This window comes from Lycium ferocissimum, unplaced genomic scaffold, assembly GCF_029784015.1.
Source record: "Lycium ferocissimum isolate CSIRO_LF1 unplaced genomic scaffold, AGI_CSIRO_Lferr_CH_V1 ctg12739, whole genome shotgun sequence".
Taxonomy (NCBI): Eukaryota; Viridiplantae; Streptophyta; class Magnoliopsida; order Solanales; family Solanaceae; genus Lycium; species Lycium ferocissimum.
In genome coordinates, this window is record NW_026714504.1 from 17,396 (window position 1) to 38,063 (window position 20,668).

At 35.0% G+C, this 20,668-nt stretch overlaps 1 protein-coding gene across 1 annotated transcript; it reads left to right on the forward strand.

The window, feature by feature from the left end:
* Nucleotides 1-4,389: 4,389 nt before the first annotated feature.
* LOC132041985 (uncharacterized) lies at nt 4,390-20,333 on the forward strand. Its single transcript, XM_059432648.1, has 6 exons — nt 4,390-4,477; nt 8,274-8,329; nt 8,396-8,492; nt 8,852-9,251; nt 18,371-18,416; nt 19,298-20,333. Exons 1-6 carry the CDS (start codon nt 4,390-4,392, stop codon nt 20,147-20,149), a joined length of 1,539 nt encoding a protein of 512 aa, XP_059288631.1. The 3' UTR covers nt 20,150-20,333.
* The last annotated feature ends 335 nt before the right edge of the window (nt 20,334-20,668 follow it).

Genomic DNA, 20,668 nt, shown 5'->3' on the forward strand with positions numbered 1-20,668 from the left:
CCAAATTGTAGCATTCTGCCTTTTATCTTTGCCAGCAAGCAGATTCTCAATGAAATCACTGCATTTCTACTCAAGTTACCTTGGAAACTACATAGCATGAAAAATCCTTTCCCTGGAAATCCTTTAATTAAAGGTTCTTTTTTTCTCCCTGTAATCAAGAAGAAAGCTAATGTTTTGAAAGCTTCCAAGTTCTTAACTACATTGGTGTTCTACTTTCGTATTCGTCACAGTGCATTTACGCTTGGATTTCAAGCTTTCGCCAAGGAAAAGAAATAAGAATGTTCAGACAATACAAACACGTAAACTGAGAAAAGGCAAAGCGAAAAAAGCATAAAGAAGGATAAAAGATTAACAAAGCATGAAATTAGTTGTAGAACCTTGAGATGCGTCATATGCATGTATATTAGAAGTTAGCAATCCATCAGAGTGAAAAGATATTTGAGAAGATCAACCTAAATTGAAAAGTAACAAAGTAAATCATGTGTCAGGCGTATTAAACATAAATACCTTGAAATTAACCCTAGAATTACACGATTTTAAGGGAATTAGAAGAGAAATTAGAAAATTACAGTCAAGAGGATCGTTGAACCGACAGCAAGCACCATAAGCAGAGATGGACGTGGTCAAGTAATAAATACAATCACCTCGTTGGGCTGAAGGATACGATTCCGGACGTCCAAGTTTATTGGATCGAGGCAAGACAGAGTCGGAGAGAAGAAAGAGTTACTGGAATGATCTGTTTTATCCTGGCAGTTATTGTGGGCTTTGTGTGGAAGTCACATTTGCAGTCCATTTTTTTGCACGGATTGCCCTTCGTTTGGGGTGGTCTTTAAATTTTGCCCCTCAAATTTGTGGTCTTTAAATTTCCCTTCATATTTGTGTCTTAAATTTTGCCTTGCTTGGAAAGATAAAATCTTGAAGTTAGGTTGAACCCTTTCGTGCATAAAATAAAAAAATAATTTCGCAAGGTAAAAGATCGAGGGAGTGTATCTAGGATCGACTATACAATTTTTAAGAAAAAGTTAAAGTTATACGGATCGGCATAACTAAAAATCGCCCTCAGACAAAAGTCACCGCCTCCGTGAGATTTTTAGTTAAACATAACTAAAAATGGGAGGGAGATACAAAATTTAAACTTTGCCTTATAAGGCAAACTTTTTTTTTTGGTTGAAAGTCTATTTTATTCCATCCAAAACTTTCTTGACAAAGTTAAAGTGACCTTCAATCAGTACATGGTAAAATTCCTACTCACTAACTTGTATAAGTCAAACTAGGAGCAACTATTACATTAAAAGACCCGATTTCAATCAACTACACTTAGCTAGGGATAGCAATTCGCAACGAAGAAGCCTCTCTTGCCATTTGAAGTTGTTCTGCCTTGGATGTGAATATGTTGTGCAATCTCTGCGCAAAGTCTGTCAGAAGCAGTATTTTGAAATACGGTAGAGTTCCTTTCTCTCCAAACCAATGCCATAAGCATGTACAAAATACGACAAGTAATGGAGCGGTGGCACGATTTGTGTCTAGCAATGTGTGAGATCCATTTGATTTCATTTTGCCATTTTTATTCTTCTAGTGTACCCGGCCATACCAACAATCATGCCACTACGTCCTTTTGTGATGGAGCATTCAAAATAAAGATGGGAAAATGTTTCTTGGGTACGCTTACGTAAGATGCAATCGGAAGGTGACACTTGAATACCAAATTTCGAAGTCTATCAACAATTGCTAACTACTTTGTATTGCCAGGCAAAGTGTGAATTTGTATCCGGGATGGACATTTGGTTGCGGATAATACTTTTCCATGTAACTTTGGTTTATATGCTTGAAAAAATACATATATATGCTTCAAGGTAAAGTTTGCCCATAAGGCATAAGTATGCCCTTTATCGGCATAAGTTTGGTAAATCCTTAACAAGTTTATGCGATTGGGCATACTTTTAATGGGCAAACTTTTATGCCGGATCCGCATAAACTTGTGAAGGAATTATCAAAGTTTTATGCGGAAGCATACTTATGCCAAGCCCCATAAGGCATAAGTATCGGGTCCGCATAACTGCTAATTCCTTCACAAGTGTATGCCGGGGGCATAGCGAAATTTAAACTACGCCTTGCGAATTTTTAAAATTTTGACCGTGTGGGGGTTCGAAACTCGAAACCCATGGGATTTAAGCGAAGGGCAAAATTTAAAAATTTCATATATGAAGGGCAAAATTTAAAGACCACCCCAAAAGAAGGGCAATTCTGCGAATTGCCCTTTGGAGTCTGCAGTAAAGCAGTAACCGGCTTAAAGTAGAGGGGAAGCGTTGTAACTTGTAACAGAAGAGGAAGTAGAGAACGATAACCAAAATTAGAGGAAGAGATGTAATTATTAGGTTTATTTAACGTGACTTTTGTTCCCTTTTTGTAATAACTGCTAGGGTAAAAATCAGAAATTACATGAAAAAAGATAAATAAGTTTTCGGATGTTGAGACATACATAGGGTATGTGCCTGCTTTTATATATATAGAGATATTATATCTGAACCTACACTAAGTGATTGTTCTTAATTTGCCTCGCTCTAACCTAACTGATGCACTGCATGGCAAACTTCCATATGTATTCACAAACTAAAATAGAGTCACCAAAAGTTAGAGTTTTGAAGCAACACAAAGAAGATATGATTTGATAAAGAAAAGCCTCAGAACAACACAAAATTGGATGATGCTTCATATACCTGATATTCCATTATTGAGGTGACCTTCATAGCAGGGGCGGACCCACGTGTATCCGAGGGGTGTCACCCGGCACGGCTTGATCGGAATTTTTTTTATTTATATATGTATAATACTATTCAGACAAAAATATTTAGATAAATACAAAAGAGATGCCATTGCTTAGCAATACAGTGTTGGTGGCTCACTAGTTGGGCGCTTTAACATTAGCCTTGAGGTCGTGCGTTCGATCCCTGAGTAGCATATTTTTAAATGTTTTTTTAGGCTTATTCTTTTCTAATTCCAAATCCAAAAACAAAGAAGCCATAGAGATTTTATCCAACTGGGCAAACATCATTTATTGACAATATGACATTTATCTATTAACTTCAATGTTTTACCTAAGCAGTACTCCCTCCTATTAAAAAAGAGTGTTCATTTAGCCATTTACACTTTAAGAAAATACTAATTTCAATGTAAAAAGAAATGATTTGACTAAATTACCCCTAATTAAATAGGTCTAGGATTTGGTCACTTAACACTTAATAAGGACAAATCTTAAAAAATAAGGTTAATTCTTTCTTGATTTGGTACGTGAACACTCTTTTTTAACCAGAGGGAGTAATATCTAAACCGAGCTAAAGCCTGCAACTCTAAAGGCAATTGTTGGTGTTTTTTGTTGCCCTTTCAAATGTAAGTTCTTTTAATTTTTTTCTTTCAAGTTGGAATTTCTTGAAAACATTCGTCGTTTTTTTTTGGTGGATTTTATAATTTAATTTATAATTCAGCTTGAATTTGTTTTTATTTTTTTAAATATGACGTCACTAACTATAATAAGTTATTTATATTTCACTTCTTTAAATGTCGACACTGCTAACAAAAAATCCAGTGTATGCCACTGCTTCATAGAGAGAAAGAGATATTTGTGCGCTGTGCTTAAGAACCAGTGTGAAAACTTTTGGCATTCTTCCATAATTTTAGTAACGGCTGGTTTGTTTTCTTTTGATCGAAGCTTTTGGGATTATTCCATAGGGTATTTATTATGTCAGGGTTTGCTCTGAATTTCCTATCTTATTTGGATTTTACCATAATTGTGTTTTACTGTTAATAAGGTTTCTTGGTGGAAAAAGATTTTCTTTGTGAAAAAGAATTCTACCATGTTTATTCCTTTTCTTGTAGGAGAAGGTTTGGACTTCTATAAATAGGAGTTCCTTTCTTCTCATAAAAAACACAATAGCATCCACAATGTAATCGTTAAAAGAGTCTTGTTTAGGAGGAGATTATTCTCTCTATAGTTTTTAGATATATTTTATGTTAGTTTAGATAAGTTTTATATTAGTTTTCTCGCAGGTCCATCGATCAAATCATATTAGAATATTATGTTATTTTAATATACCTTCTTTGTCATCTGATTTATTGGGTTCAAGATTTGCAATTGTAAGCTTCCGCATAACGCCCTGTTATTTCGATCCCAACAAGTGGTATCAGAGTCGGTGGTTTAACGGGGTAGAAGACAGGTTCAAGGTCGATTCAAATCAAGCTAATTTCACGATAATGAAGATTTTGTCCAGAGTACTACATGTGGAGATGAATTTTCAACCATATTTTCAACATCCCTGCTGCTGCATCTTTAAAAGTAAAGCAAAATATTTTTAACAATTTTTAACCGTAATATTTTTAACCTTATTTTTAATCATGACAAATAGCAGTGATGAAGATTATGTGAAGAAGATGAATCAAGATTATTTTGCCAGAAAATTCAGGCCAAGGGGAGATTTGCAGGGTTTGCCCTGAATTTCCTACCTTATTTGGATTTTACCATAATTGTGTTTTACTTCAAAAAAGTTTCTTGGTGGAAAAAGGTTTTCTTTGTGAAAAAGGATTCTACCATGTTTATTCCTTTTCTTATAGGAGAAGGTTTGGACTTCTATATGGGAGTTCGCTTCTTCTCATAAAAAACATAATAAGATCCACAACGTAACAAGTAAAGAGTCTTATTTAGGGGGAGATTATTCTCTCTATAGTTTTTAGATATATTTTACACTCCATTAGTTTAGATATATTTTATATTAGTTTTCTCGTAGGTCAATTGATCAAATCATATCAGAATATTATGTTATTTTAGTATACCTTCTTTTTCATCTGATTTATTGTGTTCAAGATTTGCAATTGTAAGCTTCCGCATAACGCCCTGTTATTTCGATCCCAACATGTTAACAGATGTTTACGAATGGCGAAGGGACGCGTACTGTATAAGGCAAGTTGTGGGTGCTTACTTTTGGCCTTTGACTAACAAATAAGACGAAGAAAAAATAACAGGAAGAAAAATCCAAAAAAGGGAAAATAGATAAATAGGTTTTCTACTTTTTAAGAGCGCCACGCCACCGGGCCTATATCCTGCACTTATATATTATTACTTTTGTAATAAAAATATTCATCTTTACTTTTGATCAATTTAATCTCTTTACATTCTCCAATCGTAATACTATCCGTTGTTGCTCGATATAATATCCTCCGAGCATATTATATAGATTATTGTTATTATTTTTGAAATAAAAATATTCATCTTTACTTTTTATCAAATTAATCTCTTTACATTCCCCAATCGTAATACTATCCATTGTTGCTCGATATAATATCCTCCGGCCTCGCTTTACTATTGATGCCGGCACCATGTTGCGCCATTTTGTCAAACCTGAACAATATCTTATATCTTACCAATAAAATATTATTACTATAATTAAACATTCAATTTTAAAAATAGTGAACTATAAAATGAATATTATATATTTGATATAATAACTGAATTAGAATCCAAAACAACACATGTTTTGTATGTATTATTGTAATAATTTTGTAATCTTATGATATAATATTAGGTTCATGAATAATAATATAAAAAGTTCAACACAAGGTTTAGTTTTATATTCTTTTAAAATCTTCCTATCATCTTTTTTTTTTTTTTTTTCTCTTCTTCTTTCGTATTCGTCGAATTAGATTTGCAAAATAAGGTATAAGATAAAAAGAAAAATGAGAGAATTATAACTTTTAAATTACTAAATAAAAATTGAGAAAATATGACTTTTAAAATTTTTATAAACAAACAGTCAGCACATAATTTAATTTTCTATGTATCTAATTAATACTTTTATTTTTATAATATAAACTTAATTTCAAGAATACAAAATATAACCAATAACAAATAACAAATAAGTAAGGGAAAAAAATAAAAAATTAGGCTATTCGTTCAGAAGACTTGCATTATTTCAAAGCAAACTACATAATCCATCATCTCTCAACATGATAAGAAAGAAAAAGTCTTAATATGCAGTTTGCTCTATTTAGACTATTTTTTTTTTTAAAAAAAAAAAAAATCTTAATCGAGCCTATACACACACACATATTCCTCCAGAAAAATCTGCAAATCCAAATAGTACTCTTTTTTGTAATATATATTTAGATTTTGTAAGAAATGAATAAAATGTACAGTTATACTTTCAATTAGGATGCATAATGTGTGAGTGTGTTTATATATCTATATATATATATATATATATTTGATAAATCCATCAAGATAGCAAATATTCCCCCGAAAGAATGAAATCATCAAGAGAAAGCCAATCACATATACCTTTCCACTCGAATTGTAATCAAAATATTCAACTACATAGTGCATCTTTAAGATACATACATATAACTTTTCTGTTAAAATGTACTAAAAGTTTCATAAACTTAACAAAATCATACATATCCAAGAATACAAACACACACAATTTTATGAGAATAAATTAATACAATATATAATAGATAATACCTATTTCCTCCGTTTCAATTTATGTGAACCCATTTGACTGGGCACGACACTTAAGAAAGAATGAAGACTTTTGAAACTTGTGGTTCAAAATAAGTCTTGAATATTTATGTGGCTGTAAATTATTTCATAAAGTGAATTTGTTTCTAAATTAAGAAAGAGGTCATTTATTTTGGCACGGACTAACAAAGAAATAGGTTCACATAAATTGAAACAGAGGGAGTATAAAATTTTGATCTTTGTGGGTGTCACACTCTTTGAAATAGTCCCTGGAATAACATTCTCAAATTAGACATACAAATAAGTTATATGTCCAGGTATTGCTCTTAAAAGAAATACTACATTCAACATTGAAAAGGCCAAAACATGACTAAATTAAGCTTTCAAGAAAATCAAACACCTGATCAACATTAGCACACCCTCATAAAAGAAAAACAAAAAAACACATACACCTTTATATGATAGATAAAGTATGCATCACATATTACAAATTTAAATTAAAAAAAAAATGAAAAGAGAAATTCGCTGCAGTAAGAACATAGAAAATATGAACCTTGGTGGAGTTGAACTGAACTTTGAGATCCTATATCCTTTTAAGTGCCAAGAAAATACATATATTGTAGAATTTCATAATGCACAGTTAAATGGATTATATGAGGCTTAGATTATTGTCTTTTTAGCTCCTACCATTGATACATGATTAATACTACACATAAAATAAAATTAATTTAAGGGAGGGGAGAAGAACCATAACATCTAGAGAATTTAGTAGACTTTAAGGCTGCTTATTTATTTTTAATATAAGACGGTGTAATGGGATGGAGGTTAAGAAAAAAACTGACAAAATTTATAGAGAATACAACGTGCAAAGTGCAACATTTATTATAATTAAGAAATTATAAAGAGAGTTAAAAGAGTGATTTTTGGATTTTTTAACATAGCATATAAATTGAAAAACTGAGAGAAAAATCCAAAAAAAAAGGAGAGAAAAGATAAATATGAATGGTGACCATAGAGAGGAGTCACATCACCTTTTCTATACCTAGCTTTATATTATAACCAACAATCCTTATAAACTTGTCACAAAAGTTATACCCTTCTTTGTTGTCATTCAAGTTTGGCATAAACACTTGATTAGTTTGTAGTAAATCCATCGAACCAAAATTTGAAAAACAACAAAATAATACAAACAACAAATTAAGGAGGAAATAATATCTTTTTACCTCTTACAATTTGAATAGAAGAAAATGTCATTTTCAGATCTCTTATGTATTATTTTCTGATCTTTTACGTGAAAAAAATGAAGATCTCTTATAAAAAGGTCATAAAACTAAAAAATATTTGTAAAGGACTAAAAATCCATTTCTCCTGCTTTCGAAAGACAGTCATAAAAAAATGATAATTTAATTTATATTTTAAAGTAAGAAAAGTCATCTTTATCCATTTAGCCTGTCGAAAGTAAGACCGTTTCGAAACACAATTAAGCTAATCTCTTATAGGGGGAAACATAGATTGCAATTAGTACATAAAACATCATATAGCGGTACCACCTCGGCACCGCTATATGATCATAGAACTCAATCGTCACTTTGGGCCAACTTTCTACAAAACAAATATTGCAAGAGAGCTCATTGTGTCACAAAAGTTGCAATTTCATCCGATTCCCACACTTGGAAAAGTCTTGTAAAAATTAGAGCCAAGATTGAACCTCACATTGTTTGGAAGATTCGATCAGGCAACTCTAGTTTTTGGTGGGACAATTGGACAGGTAAAGGAGCTTTAGCTAAAATCTTCCCTGGCATAGGAAGATCAGCTAAGCTCCCGGTTAACTTTTTCTTTGATAATAATAATTGGAACTTTGCTAAACTTCTAAATTTCCTCCCTATGCAGGCTGCCCAGAGCATTGCTCAGATTAACATTGGTGAACAAAGTGGAACGGACTTTCCAATTTGGCAACTGTCCGAGGATGGTTGTTTCACTAACAAAAGTGCTTGGCACTCCATAAGAGCCTCGGCACCAAGCTCCCCATTCCTCAACAGCCTGTGGCACAAAAGAATCTCGTTTAAAATTTCTTTCTTGAATTGGAGAATCTTTAAAAGAAAAGTACCATTTGATGACATTATTAGCAAATTTGGAACTGATAGAAGATCCATGTGTGTGTGCTGCAGGGTTCCTACATATGAGACAATACAACACTTCTTTGTTGAAAGTGAAACTGCCCATCAAATTTGGAGTTTCTTTGGCAACCCCTTGGGAATTCGGCACACCGACCAACCTGTCCCTGCAGTTTTTAAGAAATGGAGGGATTGTAAATACACTAACAACGTTCAAAAATTGATTTTGCAGGTCACTCCCCTCATCATATGCTGGGAATTATGGAAGCAAAGAAGCTCATGCAAGTATGGGAACCAAAGGAAGATAATCATAGGGAAGATACTCTATCATGGAATTTGGACCATCAAATCGGTGCAAGGAAGCAAACTTTTCCCCCATCGGAGACATGGCCAGATGGACAGAGATCTGCTACTCCATACAGAAAAATTAAGACATTAAAAAGTGGTGGCAAGTCCTTTGGGGAAATGCCACCTTTAGCTAGGAAGATGAACATGGAAGCTATATCTTTGAAGAAGGCGGCTGGAATCGGAGGCATCTTGAGGGACTGCCATGGAGACTTGATCATGGCCTTTTCTATCACTGTGCAGTGCAATAGTAACAACGTCGCTGAAGCACTTGCGCGGAAGTCGGGGTGACATGGTGTCACGAGTTGTCAGTACCGATTTCATCCTGGAACTCGATTCCATGGTGATAACAAACATGATTGAGAGTCAGAATTCCAACATAAAGCTAAAGCACATCATCGACAAGATTCTGAGAATCAAACGAGAAACGAACTTCCAGGTGAAACATTGCTTTAGAGAATGCAACCAAGTAGCGGATAGTTTGGCAAAGCTAGCATCTAGTTTTCAAAATCTCATATACATCAATATTTTGACATGCCTAGACTAACTAGAGGCCCTTTCCTACTAGATAAGAGGTTTTCAATTGCCTAGCATCGCATCCAAGTTTGACAAGGCTAATTTTTATGTTAGTTAGAATGCTTTTGACACTGAATGTGGCCTTCTTGTTTCGCCTATTCTGGTATTTTTTGGTGATGGGATCACCAAATAATGTGTTGTAATGGAGGTTAGGCCTAGCCCCCCTCCTTGTAATATTTTGCTAATACAACACGCTGCAGGAAGACTGGGTAATTTGATTTAAAAAAAAAAAAAAAAAAAAAAAAAAAAAAAACCTCGGCACCTCCATAATTAGACACCAAAAACAAAAGTACCTAACATGGGAGGAAATTTGACCAATAACATATACTGCAAAAGAGAAGAAAAATAAAAGAAAAACATGTATCAGATAATTATAAGGTGAAACGCTAGAAATATTCTCTTAAACTCAGGTGACTATTCATCTTATGGTCACTTTTGATAATTGAGAACTTTGAAGTTTTAACTGAGCAAAGACTAATTGGATTGAGGGGATTAGCACTAAATTTATTATTGAAAGTAACATGATTTTAACAAAGTAAAGCCAATACCCTCCGGGCTCCAACACAAGTATTTCACCCCTTAATGCTTAATGAATAAATAAAGAAGTTCCCCATGACATTGGTTGGGCTTATCCAAAGCCTCATCACAATGCCAACAAACACTATGAATGAAGAAATCGAAAGTTAAAGATTGATGTTCCAATGGTATGAACTGAATATACTCAGCGTGAAGGCCAATTTATATAGTGGGTAGAGAAATTTTATTTTGGGAAAACATGACTATTTGTTTCATCGTTTAGTGCTACAATTAGTTGCCCTCAGGAGTTATAACTTTTTATTGCCTCAACTGTTATGTTACAACAATAGATAAGCAATCAATTATAAAGGAGGAGAAAATAACCCACTAATTTTAAAAGTAAAAAAATGAGAAAGATTTAAAAACTAACAGATAGATAAGTAACGGTTGTAACTATTAGTAAAGCACAAGCTGTAGACACTTTTGGACTATTAGTAATGGTGGTGACATGTGATAGTGACTTTTGAATTATGTAACCGGGTGTTTCTTTATTAATAATGGATTTGGGACCTTCTCAAAATTATTAAATGAGAAGAATTAGAGAAAATGCAAAAAAAATGAGAAAAAAGATAAATATGAATGATGGCAGCATGTGACTACATGCCACATCATCTATTAGTTTTATATTATATATAGATCGTTTTTTTTTTTTTTTTTTTTTTTTTTTAAAATATATGTTGAAACAAAGATTTTTTTAAGGAATATTGCGGTACAAATCTGTTTATTCCCTTGATTCTTCTGTCCTAGATTTTCTCCGTGATTTGAGGGTCATTAGTAGTGTATTCTCGAATATAGGATGATTTGGATGTGGACTTTCTTGATATGTATTTGATCTCCATGAAAGGATATTGTGAATCTTCTTAAAGTATTTGGTTGTCAAAAAATATCTAGCCACATTGTCACGACCAAATTAGTAGGGTTGTGACGGATACCCGGAGCTAGATATCGAGCACCATACATCATACCACCATCGTCTTAACCTGTACGCATATAAGCTTCATAAAACATGAACATACATCCACATATATAAGCCCACACGGCGGCAAAAGAATATTATGCACAATATACATCAGGCGTCACATAACATCCGCTACCCACATACAAGTATCTACGAGCCTCTAACTGAAACTCTGAGATCATGACGATGGGACAGGACCCCATCATATCCACATATATATATATACATAAAAGAATATATCGGAGACGCACTCCGTCTACGGAAGTGCTTCGGTGCAAGCGGATTCGACTCCAGAACGGGGTCGTCTCCCCGTCTTCACCAGGCATGAGTACGATCCAGCAAGGATGTCAAGTATGAATAATGTACCGAGTATGTAAGGCATACATCATAATTAATGCAGAGAATGTAAGAGAATAAAGTAAAGATGAGAAGGTAACTGGTGACTGCTTGCCTCTTAAGGTGGAGCCATGCATGCATACGCGTAAGTATCGTATCATATATTATTACGGAACGTGCAGCCCGATCCATATATCAATATATTGCCGTGGAACGTACGGCCCGATCCATCATCCATATAGCCCGCGTCCGGGATGATATCATAATATGCCAGCTGATCAGGTGGCTATGCGTCTATAGCGCCTCTCCTTTCCCTATATCCCCTATATACATATACATATCATATATATATACATATATATACATATCATATACGTAGCATGCATGAGAGCCCAAATAAAAGTGCGCTCTTTCGGAGTGACATAAGGTCGTAAACCTCTGAGTGCATTATGACATCATCATCATCATTAGATCGTGTCTGGGTGATCCATGACGTAACCTACGGCCATATGTAATATAGCTCACTCACATAAGGCGGGGCCATGCTTTATAGCTCCTGGGGCCCACATGTAATATAGCTCACTTAGACACCAGCAACCGCCATATGCTTTATAGCCCACTCGACCACGTCATGAAACCATTTAGAATGTTAAGCTTGAAAATCTTTCAAATTGAGTCATCGTAAGATTCTTCGGGAACTATGTACTTTTGGCAATTCCGGGGAGTAGTAATATGTTGAATGACATATATGGAATCAAATATAGGGATCATGCCTTGAAAAAGAAAGGGAAAAGGGTAACCTTACATACCTTTGTATCTTCTTAACGATGCCGACTAAAAGCTCTCCTTCCAACTTACGACTCTACATATAAAAGGATTCGTACGAAAGTTAGATTATTGAGGGCACGCTTACGTTTAAACTAAAGCGGAAACACTTCACTTGAGAGAGACTCCGCTTCAATTCCGAAGAGATTCTCAACTTCTATCAATCTTTGGGAAGCATTCACAACCTTGATTCTACCAAATCTTTGATGTTTAATCTTTGTTTCCCCCTTCTTGGATATGTATTGATATGTTAGGGAGAGGGTTCTAGAGGTTTTTGGAAGATTAGAGAAGTGAGGAATGAGAAAAAGAAGGTGAAACCGTGCATATATAAAAATTGAGTTCGGACCCGACCCGAAATATACGGTTCAATATACGGTCCGTATATTGGACCGTATATTTCTTCCAGAATCTCCAGAAAAATCACCCTTCACTGGAAGGGTTCTATGGCCAAACATACGGGCCGTATAAAATATACGGTCCGTATATACGGCTGTATAATCCCCAGCCTTTCTGATTTCGTTCTCGTCGCCTCGTTCGATCTCGAATCCTTATGGAACCTTCTTGGTACTCGTGCAACACTTCCTTAATGATCTAACGGACATTATAACTCGTCCTTAAATCCTTGCTAAACATTCGTTAGCTCGACACCCATGAAATCCTTCCTAACATAACTTATACTTCACTTTCATGACGAGCCTAGTTCGCCAAGTCCGATAACTTAAGAATCTTATCGTATATACATCAAGGTTGCCAATTACCCTCTTGTAGTCGTGAAGGTTTCGTGTCCGCCTTGACCGACGCCAGTCCATTCCCGATACAACGTCACGAAATTACCGAGGTGTAACACACATATTGATCTCTTTTTGAATACCCATGAGTTTATGGGATATTTTGAGATGTTAGTGGTGGTTGAAAGATAAGAATATAGAAAGACTCCAAATAAGTGAATAACACAACTTTCTTCTTGCAAAAAAATTGTATAAAATTATGAGTGGTTTCAATATTTCAGCGTGATTGTCAACTTGAGATAGAGCCCGTTTGGCTTAGCTTAAAAAAGTGGCTTACAATCTGGTTTGACCGAAAAATAGCTTATAAGCCAAAAACAATAAGTTGGGCTACCTCAACTTTTTTTTTTTGGCTTATTCTAAGCGCTTTTTTAGCTTATAAGCTGGTTTGTCAAATACCTTAAAAAAAAAAAAAAAAAAAAAAATCTTATAAGCTGGTTTGACCACTTATAAGCCAATCCAAAGGGGCTCATAGTCTAATTTTACAACCTGTTTGGTCAAGTTATTGGGAAACTAAAAGTACTTATTTTAGAAAGTTTAGGTATTTGATCAAGTTCTTAGAAAAAAAGTGCTTTTGAGTATTAACAGAAGTTAGTTTTTAAAAATTAAAAAGATAAGTTTTTTTAGAAATACTTTTGGAACTTTGATCAAACACAAATTACTATTATGTATAGAAGTGATTTTCAAATTGATTAGCTAAATACAAACTGTTGTTCTTTAAAAATAACACTATTGACTTTTAAACTAATTTAAAAGGCCATTAACAATAGGCCTAAATTCATTCAACCAAAACTAATAACGGTCACCAGCAACATAGCCACCACCGTAACTGTTACACCTCGGCAATTTCATGTCGTTGCGTCGCGAATAGACTAATGTTAGTTAAGTCGGACACGAGGCCTTCACGACTACAAGAGGGCGATTGGCAGCCTTAACGTATATATGATAAGATTTTTGAGTCATAGGACTTAGTGAAACTAGATTCGTCAAAAGGAAGTGGAGTATACATTACATTTGGGAAAGATTTCATGGGTGTTGAATTAACGAACATTTATTAAGGTCTTGAGGATGAGTTATAATGTCCATTAGACCGTTAAGGATGCGTTACACGAGTACCAAGAAGGTTCCATAAGGATTCGAGATCAAACGAAGCTACGAGAACGAATCGGAAAAACTGGGGGTTATACGGTCATATATACAGACCGTATATTTTATACGGCCCGTATACCTGGCCGTAGAACCCTTCCAGTGAAGGGTGGCTCTCTGAAGGAAACATACGGTCCAATGTACGGACCGTATAAATTACTTCTGTGTATAGTGGACCGTATATTTCGGGCTCAGGTCCGAGTGTAATTTTTATATAGGCACGGTTTTCTCTTTTTTTCTCACTTCTAATTTCTCCAACACTCTTTAAACCTCTAGAACTTTCCCCATATCACATTAATACATATCCAAGGAGGGAAATCAAGGATCAAATACCAAAAGTTGGTAGAATTAAGGGTGTGAATGCTTCCCAAAGTAGATAAAGTTGAGAATCTCTTTGGTATTGAAGTGGAGTTCTTCTCAAGTGAAGTATTCTCATCCAAAGACCACCTATACATAACCAAAGGTGAGTATTACAATTATTTCATGTTAGTAAGGGTGTTGAGTAGTTGAAGAATTTGTATTAGAAACAAGTATGGAATATGAGCTTAAGTGTGCAAATAATGGTATGTTGGCTTGAAAGGTAATTGAGTTAGGATTCATGGTATGATATAAGTATAATTTTATTATAAATGGTATTAATGGTGTTGAGGAAGTATCATGTGAATGATATGCATGAGGTTATATCATAATTGTGGTCGTGGAGGATTCCGGAAATGAGTTTGGAAATTGAATAATGTTTAACTTGAGGGAATACATGACATGATATTATGGATGTCGTTGTATTGTTTGGGAGCTGTTTTGTTATATGAGGGAAAGTTGTCGAAACAAACGAAATGTTGCCCAATTTTCGTTAGCCTTATCCGCTTTAGTTTAAGCTTAAGTGTACCTTCAACAATCTAACCTTCGTACGAATCCCTTGTATGTAGAATCGTAAGTCGGAAGGAAAGCTTTTAGTCGACGTCGTTAAGGAGATATAAAGGTATGTAAGGCTATCCCCTTTTTCTTTCAAGGCATGATTCCTATGTTTTGTCCATAATCTTCTTACTCCGTCAGAAGTCTATAGTCTCTAAAGAATCTTACAATGACTCCAATCGTCGAGATTTTCAAGCTTAAGGTTCTAGATGATTTCGTGACGTGACTGAGTGAGCTATAAAGCATATGGCCTCAGCTTATGTCTGAGCTATATAACATATGGCCCCAGTTCATGTCATGGATCATTCAAGGTGAGACCTAACATTGATAATGATGTCATAATGTACTCGGAGGTTTACGACCTTACGTCACTCCGAGAGAGCGCACTTTTATTTGGGCTCTCATGCATGCTACGTATATTATATGTATATATGATATATATATGTATATAGGGGACATGGGGAAAGGTGAGGCGCTATAGACGCATAGCCACCTGATCAGCTGGCATATTATGATATCATCCCGGACGCGGGATGCCCGGACGCTGGATGCCCGGACGCGGGCTATATGAGTGATGGATCGGGCCGTACGTTCCACGGTAATATATTGATATATGATGATATATGGATCGGGCTGCACGTTCCGCAGCAATACATGATACGATATTTTACGCGTATGCATGCATGGCTCCGCCTTAAGAGGCAAGCAGTCGCCAGTTATCTTCTTATCTTTACTTTATCTTCTTGTTCTATTGTTACTTTATGATGCATGCCTTACATACTCAGTACATTGTTCGTACTGACATCCTTTTTCTTTTTGGATGCTGTGCTCATGCCCACAGGTAGACAGGGGGACGACCCAGCTTCCTAGGAGTCAGACCAGCTCGTGCAGGAGCACTTCCATAGACCGGAGGTGCAGTCTCTGATATATTCTTTTGTGTACATACTTGGGCACGGCGGGGTCTTGTCCCGTCATTATGATTCCAGTATTCCCGTTAGAGGCTCGTAGATACTCGTATGTGGGTAGCAGATGTGATGTGACCCTCGATGTATATTTTGTACATTATTCTTTTGCTGCCGCGAGGGCTTATGCATATATATATATATATATATATGTATACGCTTTATGGAGTTTATATACGTGCAGGTTAAGACGATAGTAGTATGATGTGTGGTGCTCGGTGGTCAGCTCCGGGTGCCCGTCACGGCCCACTAGGCGGGTCGTGACAGTAACCACCGCCACCTTTCTGGCCACCTCAGTTGGAGGTTATTTTTGTAAACAACCAATTTCTTTTTAAAGATTATGAAATGCATGTTATTTTTAATACATCAGATCAAGCAGTGGATAAGAAATAGTCCCAGCATTATTAATATCAACATTACTAATATACCTTATTTAGCATTATCCTTATACACTCTACCAAACGACCCCTTAATGAGAAAACTTATAACGTCAAAGGCAACTATCCAGCTAGCCGACAACCGCATATGTTTATACTAGCACAAAATGATACGCTCGCCGTTTTAATTTATGTATCTGAGTTTGACCGAATATGAAATTTAAGAAAAATAAGTAAGATTTTTAAATTTTGTGGTTTAAAATTAAAGATGTATATAATGTATCAAAATACTGTTTGAATCTTGTGATATTAAACATGCCATATGAGATGTTGAAATTAAAGAGTTACTCTCTCTGTCTCAATTTATGTAACACTCTTTTCTTTTAGTCTGTCTAAAAAAGAATGACATAATCTAGATTTAGGAACAATTTAATTTTAAGTTTCTATTTTATCCTTTAATGAAATAATTTATAATGACACAAATATCTATGACTTATTTTAGACATAAGTTTTAAAATTCTTTATTTCATTTATAAACCTTCACATAAATTGAGGCGAAAGTTTTTTTTTTTTTTTTTTTTTAAACGACTAAAAAAGGTATGACACACGGAACGAATACTATTTAATGATCTTAGCTGGTAGATGAACCATTACTCAAACCAACGGTGTAACGTTTCTTTAATTGGAAAATTGGTCAAATTTAAGCTTCTACTTCCAAAGTACACATAAAGTACAAGGGTAAAATTGACCTTTCACTCGACAAATTTAATTGGGCACGAGGTTTAAGACAAAAGAAAAGACTTTTAAAATTTGTGGTCTAAAATAAGCCGTAAAATTTTTTGTGGCTGCAAATCATTTCATTAAGGATAAAATGATAAGTTAAATTCTTACTAAATATAAACACTTTTTTGGGACTAATTAAAAAGCATAGAGTGCCACATAATTTGAAACAAATGATTTTGACCCTAAGGGGTGGTTTGGTAGCTGGTTAGAGTTATGTAGGCATTAATAATACATGGATTAGTTATGAGGGAATCTATGCATTAATTTATGCACGGATTAGTTATGGACAGTTTAGTTATTCATGTATTAGTTATTTCACCTTCTATCCCGCATAAAATAATACATAAATTTCCTCATAACTTATACATATATTAGTTATGCGGGTTTCTAAATTGCAAACCAAACAACGTATTAATTTTAGGTTTAATGCATATGCGGCCTCCTAAACTTGCCCTTTTTTTTCTTTCCATTTTGGCACCTCAACTAAGTATTGTTCCTATTGAACTCCCCGAACTCATCCTCAAGTATGTCTATCGGACACAATCCGACTTACATAGTATTCCATCTTCAATGTAGCATCATGCTAATATATTCTAATTTAATTATGCCATATTTTAGCTAAGATTACCAGCAATTGAGAGGGAAGAAAGAATAGCTCTTAATTAAGTTGACAGTGAAGGAGCAGAACCAACAGAAATCGACACGTCCATGACCTAAAGAATAGCTTACCACATGTCTAAAATATTACTCCAACTTTAGCTCCTCAATTTAATTTATGCTTCTAATAAAAATCAGATTTAGGGGGTTTGATAGACACACATGAGGATGACGAGTTCAGGGGTTTAATAGAAACAACACTTAGTTGAGGTGCCAAAATAAAAAAAAAAAAAAAGGAGCAAGTTTAGGAGGCCGCAAATGCATTAAGCCTTTATTTTATACAGGAATAATTTACATCTGATATTACTCAAGCGAAATTTAATATCTGCATAACTCACCTCCAAATCAGCTACCAAACAACCCCTAACATTATTGCTGGCGAATTTGGGGGATTGAGTTGAGACATTGTTTTCTTTTTTTCTTTTGTGTTGGGGGGTTGTGGGGGCGGGGGGGGGGGGTGGGTTTAGAAGGGGCTCTTCAGCATCCTCTTATTCCTCGTAAGTCATATTTCAGGAAAGCAAGAGCAAGGAGGAAAGAAGAAGCAGCAAAAGAAAAAGAGGTACCTTTCTGCATTTCTCATTCTATATTCCTCAGTTGCTAGATTTTCTCTGCTTATATTTCTTTTTCCCCCCTATATAGATAAACACAGATGCAGTATGCATTTTCATAGGAAAGATATTTCTTTCAATCTAAGGACTAAGCTTGAAAACTTTTAATAGGCAGAATTAACACTTTTAAGAGGCACGACAAGACATTGATTTTCTTTTTCTTTTTGATAATCGTGGTGTTGGAGTCAGCTTGGACACGCATAGACTAATTTCACAGGGTAGCTGCTAACTCCCATCATCACATGTAGTGGTAAATCTGTCCAACAAGGCTTGAACAGATGGAAAAGGATCCCCTAATATTTTTGAACTCGAAACCTCATAGTTCTTAACACACTTCATTGACCACTAGATCATATCTTTGAATGTACATTGGGTTTCTTTTCATAAGGCAAAGTATCCATGGGAGTCACATCATTTTTCCTTAGTGAATTGGTTTTTGATAATAATGACCATCTATATAAAAATTGAACAAGAAATCTAATGCAGCACGAATTTAATTTCTCTCTATTTTTGGGATTACAGTTTCAAGAAACTTCTCTTAAGTATGTCACACCATATTGAGATTGCCCCTTTTCTTTATCAAACTCCTCTGACTGAAGCTACAAAGGACGAGGTATCTCTCTCTCTCACAACCCTTTTCGTCTTTATTAAGGTTAATATGTTTCTAATATTGAATGCATAAAATAGAAGAAAATCATCTTTTTCAAAATATCAGTATAAACGATTGAGTGTTTAAAAATAATGAGTACATTAAGTTAATCTAACTAAGTGCTTATTGCATAATTCACATAATCAACAATTTAAAATTTTAAGACTTCTTCGCTAATTACAGAAACAAGTAGGCTGGGAAGCGGATTGTCGAATCAAGATATGGGAGACCGATCGTCAAAATCATTTAGGGTTGAAAACAAATAAATCTGCAAAACAAATCTTTGATGAAATATTTAAAGATTTGGACGAATCGTCTACCAAATCTTGTACCATGTTCAAAGTAAATATGTGGCTACGTGAATCAAATCCAGATGCTTATACGCCAAAGTTGATCTCCATTGGTCCTTATCATAAGAAAAATCCGCAGCTTCAGTCGATGGAGAAGTATAAACTACTTTACCTACAACGTTTTCTCCAGCGGAGAGATGAAATGGATGGTGAGAGTTGCATTAGAGAATTGGAGAAACTAAAGGATGAAGCACTAAAGTGTTATGACAATATAGAGGACCTTGATACTAGTGATAGTTCTGGCATATTCTTGAAAATGTTGTTGCTTGATGGCTGTTTTGTGGTTGAGTATATCCGAGAGTTTTGTCATGGGGCGCCAAAAGGAGAAGACAAAATCATCAACACAGATTGGATGGAAGGTCTTGTAGATCGTGACTTCTTGTTACTAGAAAACCAACTTCCTTTTTTTATCCTTGCCAAGCTACATGAAATGACTAAGGAAGGTACAGAGTCATTCATAACAATGGTCAAAATCAATTTTTCTGCTAGTTTACCCAAGGTGAATTCCAAATTCATAAGTGAAACTGATGGAAATAATGCCAAGGAAATCAAACATTTACTTCAAGTGATACACATGTGTTATTGCCCTCCAAAGATGGAAAATAGCCGAACTAGCATGAAAGCAAAACTTAGCAAGAAAAGTTCTTGCTGGAACCCATTACAACTAGGCACTACCGCGAGTTAAAAAAAAGTACAAAAAGACAAGGACTGTGACATATGGCGCGACCTGATGCCATGCGGGACAGAGCTTGATGAAGCTGGAATTGACATCTCAACTGTTGGGAGTATTTATAGAAGGTTGGACAGTGACAATGAGGATTCCATACGGTTATTCGATATCAATTTTGACAACGGACGGTTGAAAATCCCATGTTGAGAAATCTCGTAGCATATGAGCAACACTCATATGATGTATATCCAAAATATTTCACGGATTATGTATTCTTTATGGACCGACTCATCGACTCAGATAGAGATGCGAATTTGCTTCGGATGAACGGGATCATCAGAAATAGGATTGGAGATGACAAAGAAATGGCTAGCATCTTTAACAAACTTAGAGAAGGAGTCATGCCTTCAACCAGAGGCGGAGCCAGGATTTGAGGTTTAGGGGTTCGAAATTTTAAGACATGACAACGACCTCAAGCTAATGTTAACAATCCCCAAACTAACGTACAAGTACTGGTATTTAACATATTTTAAA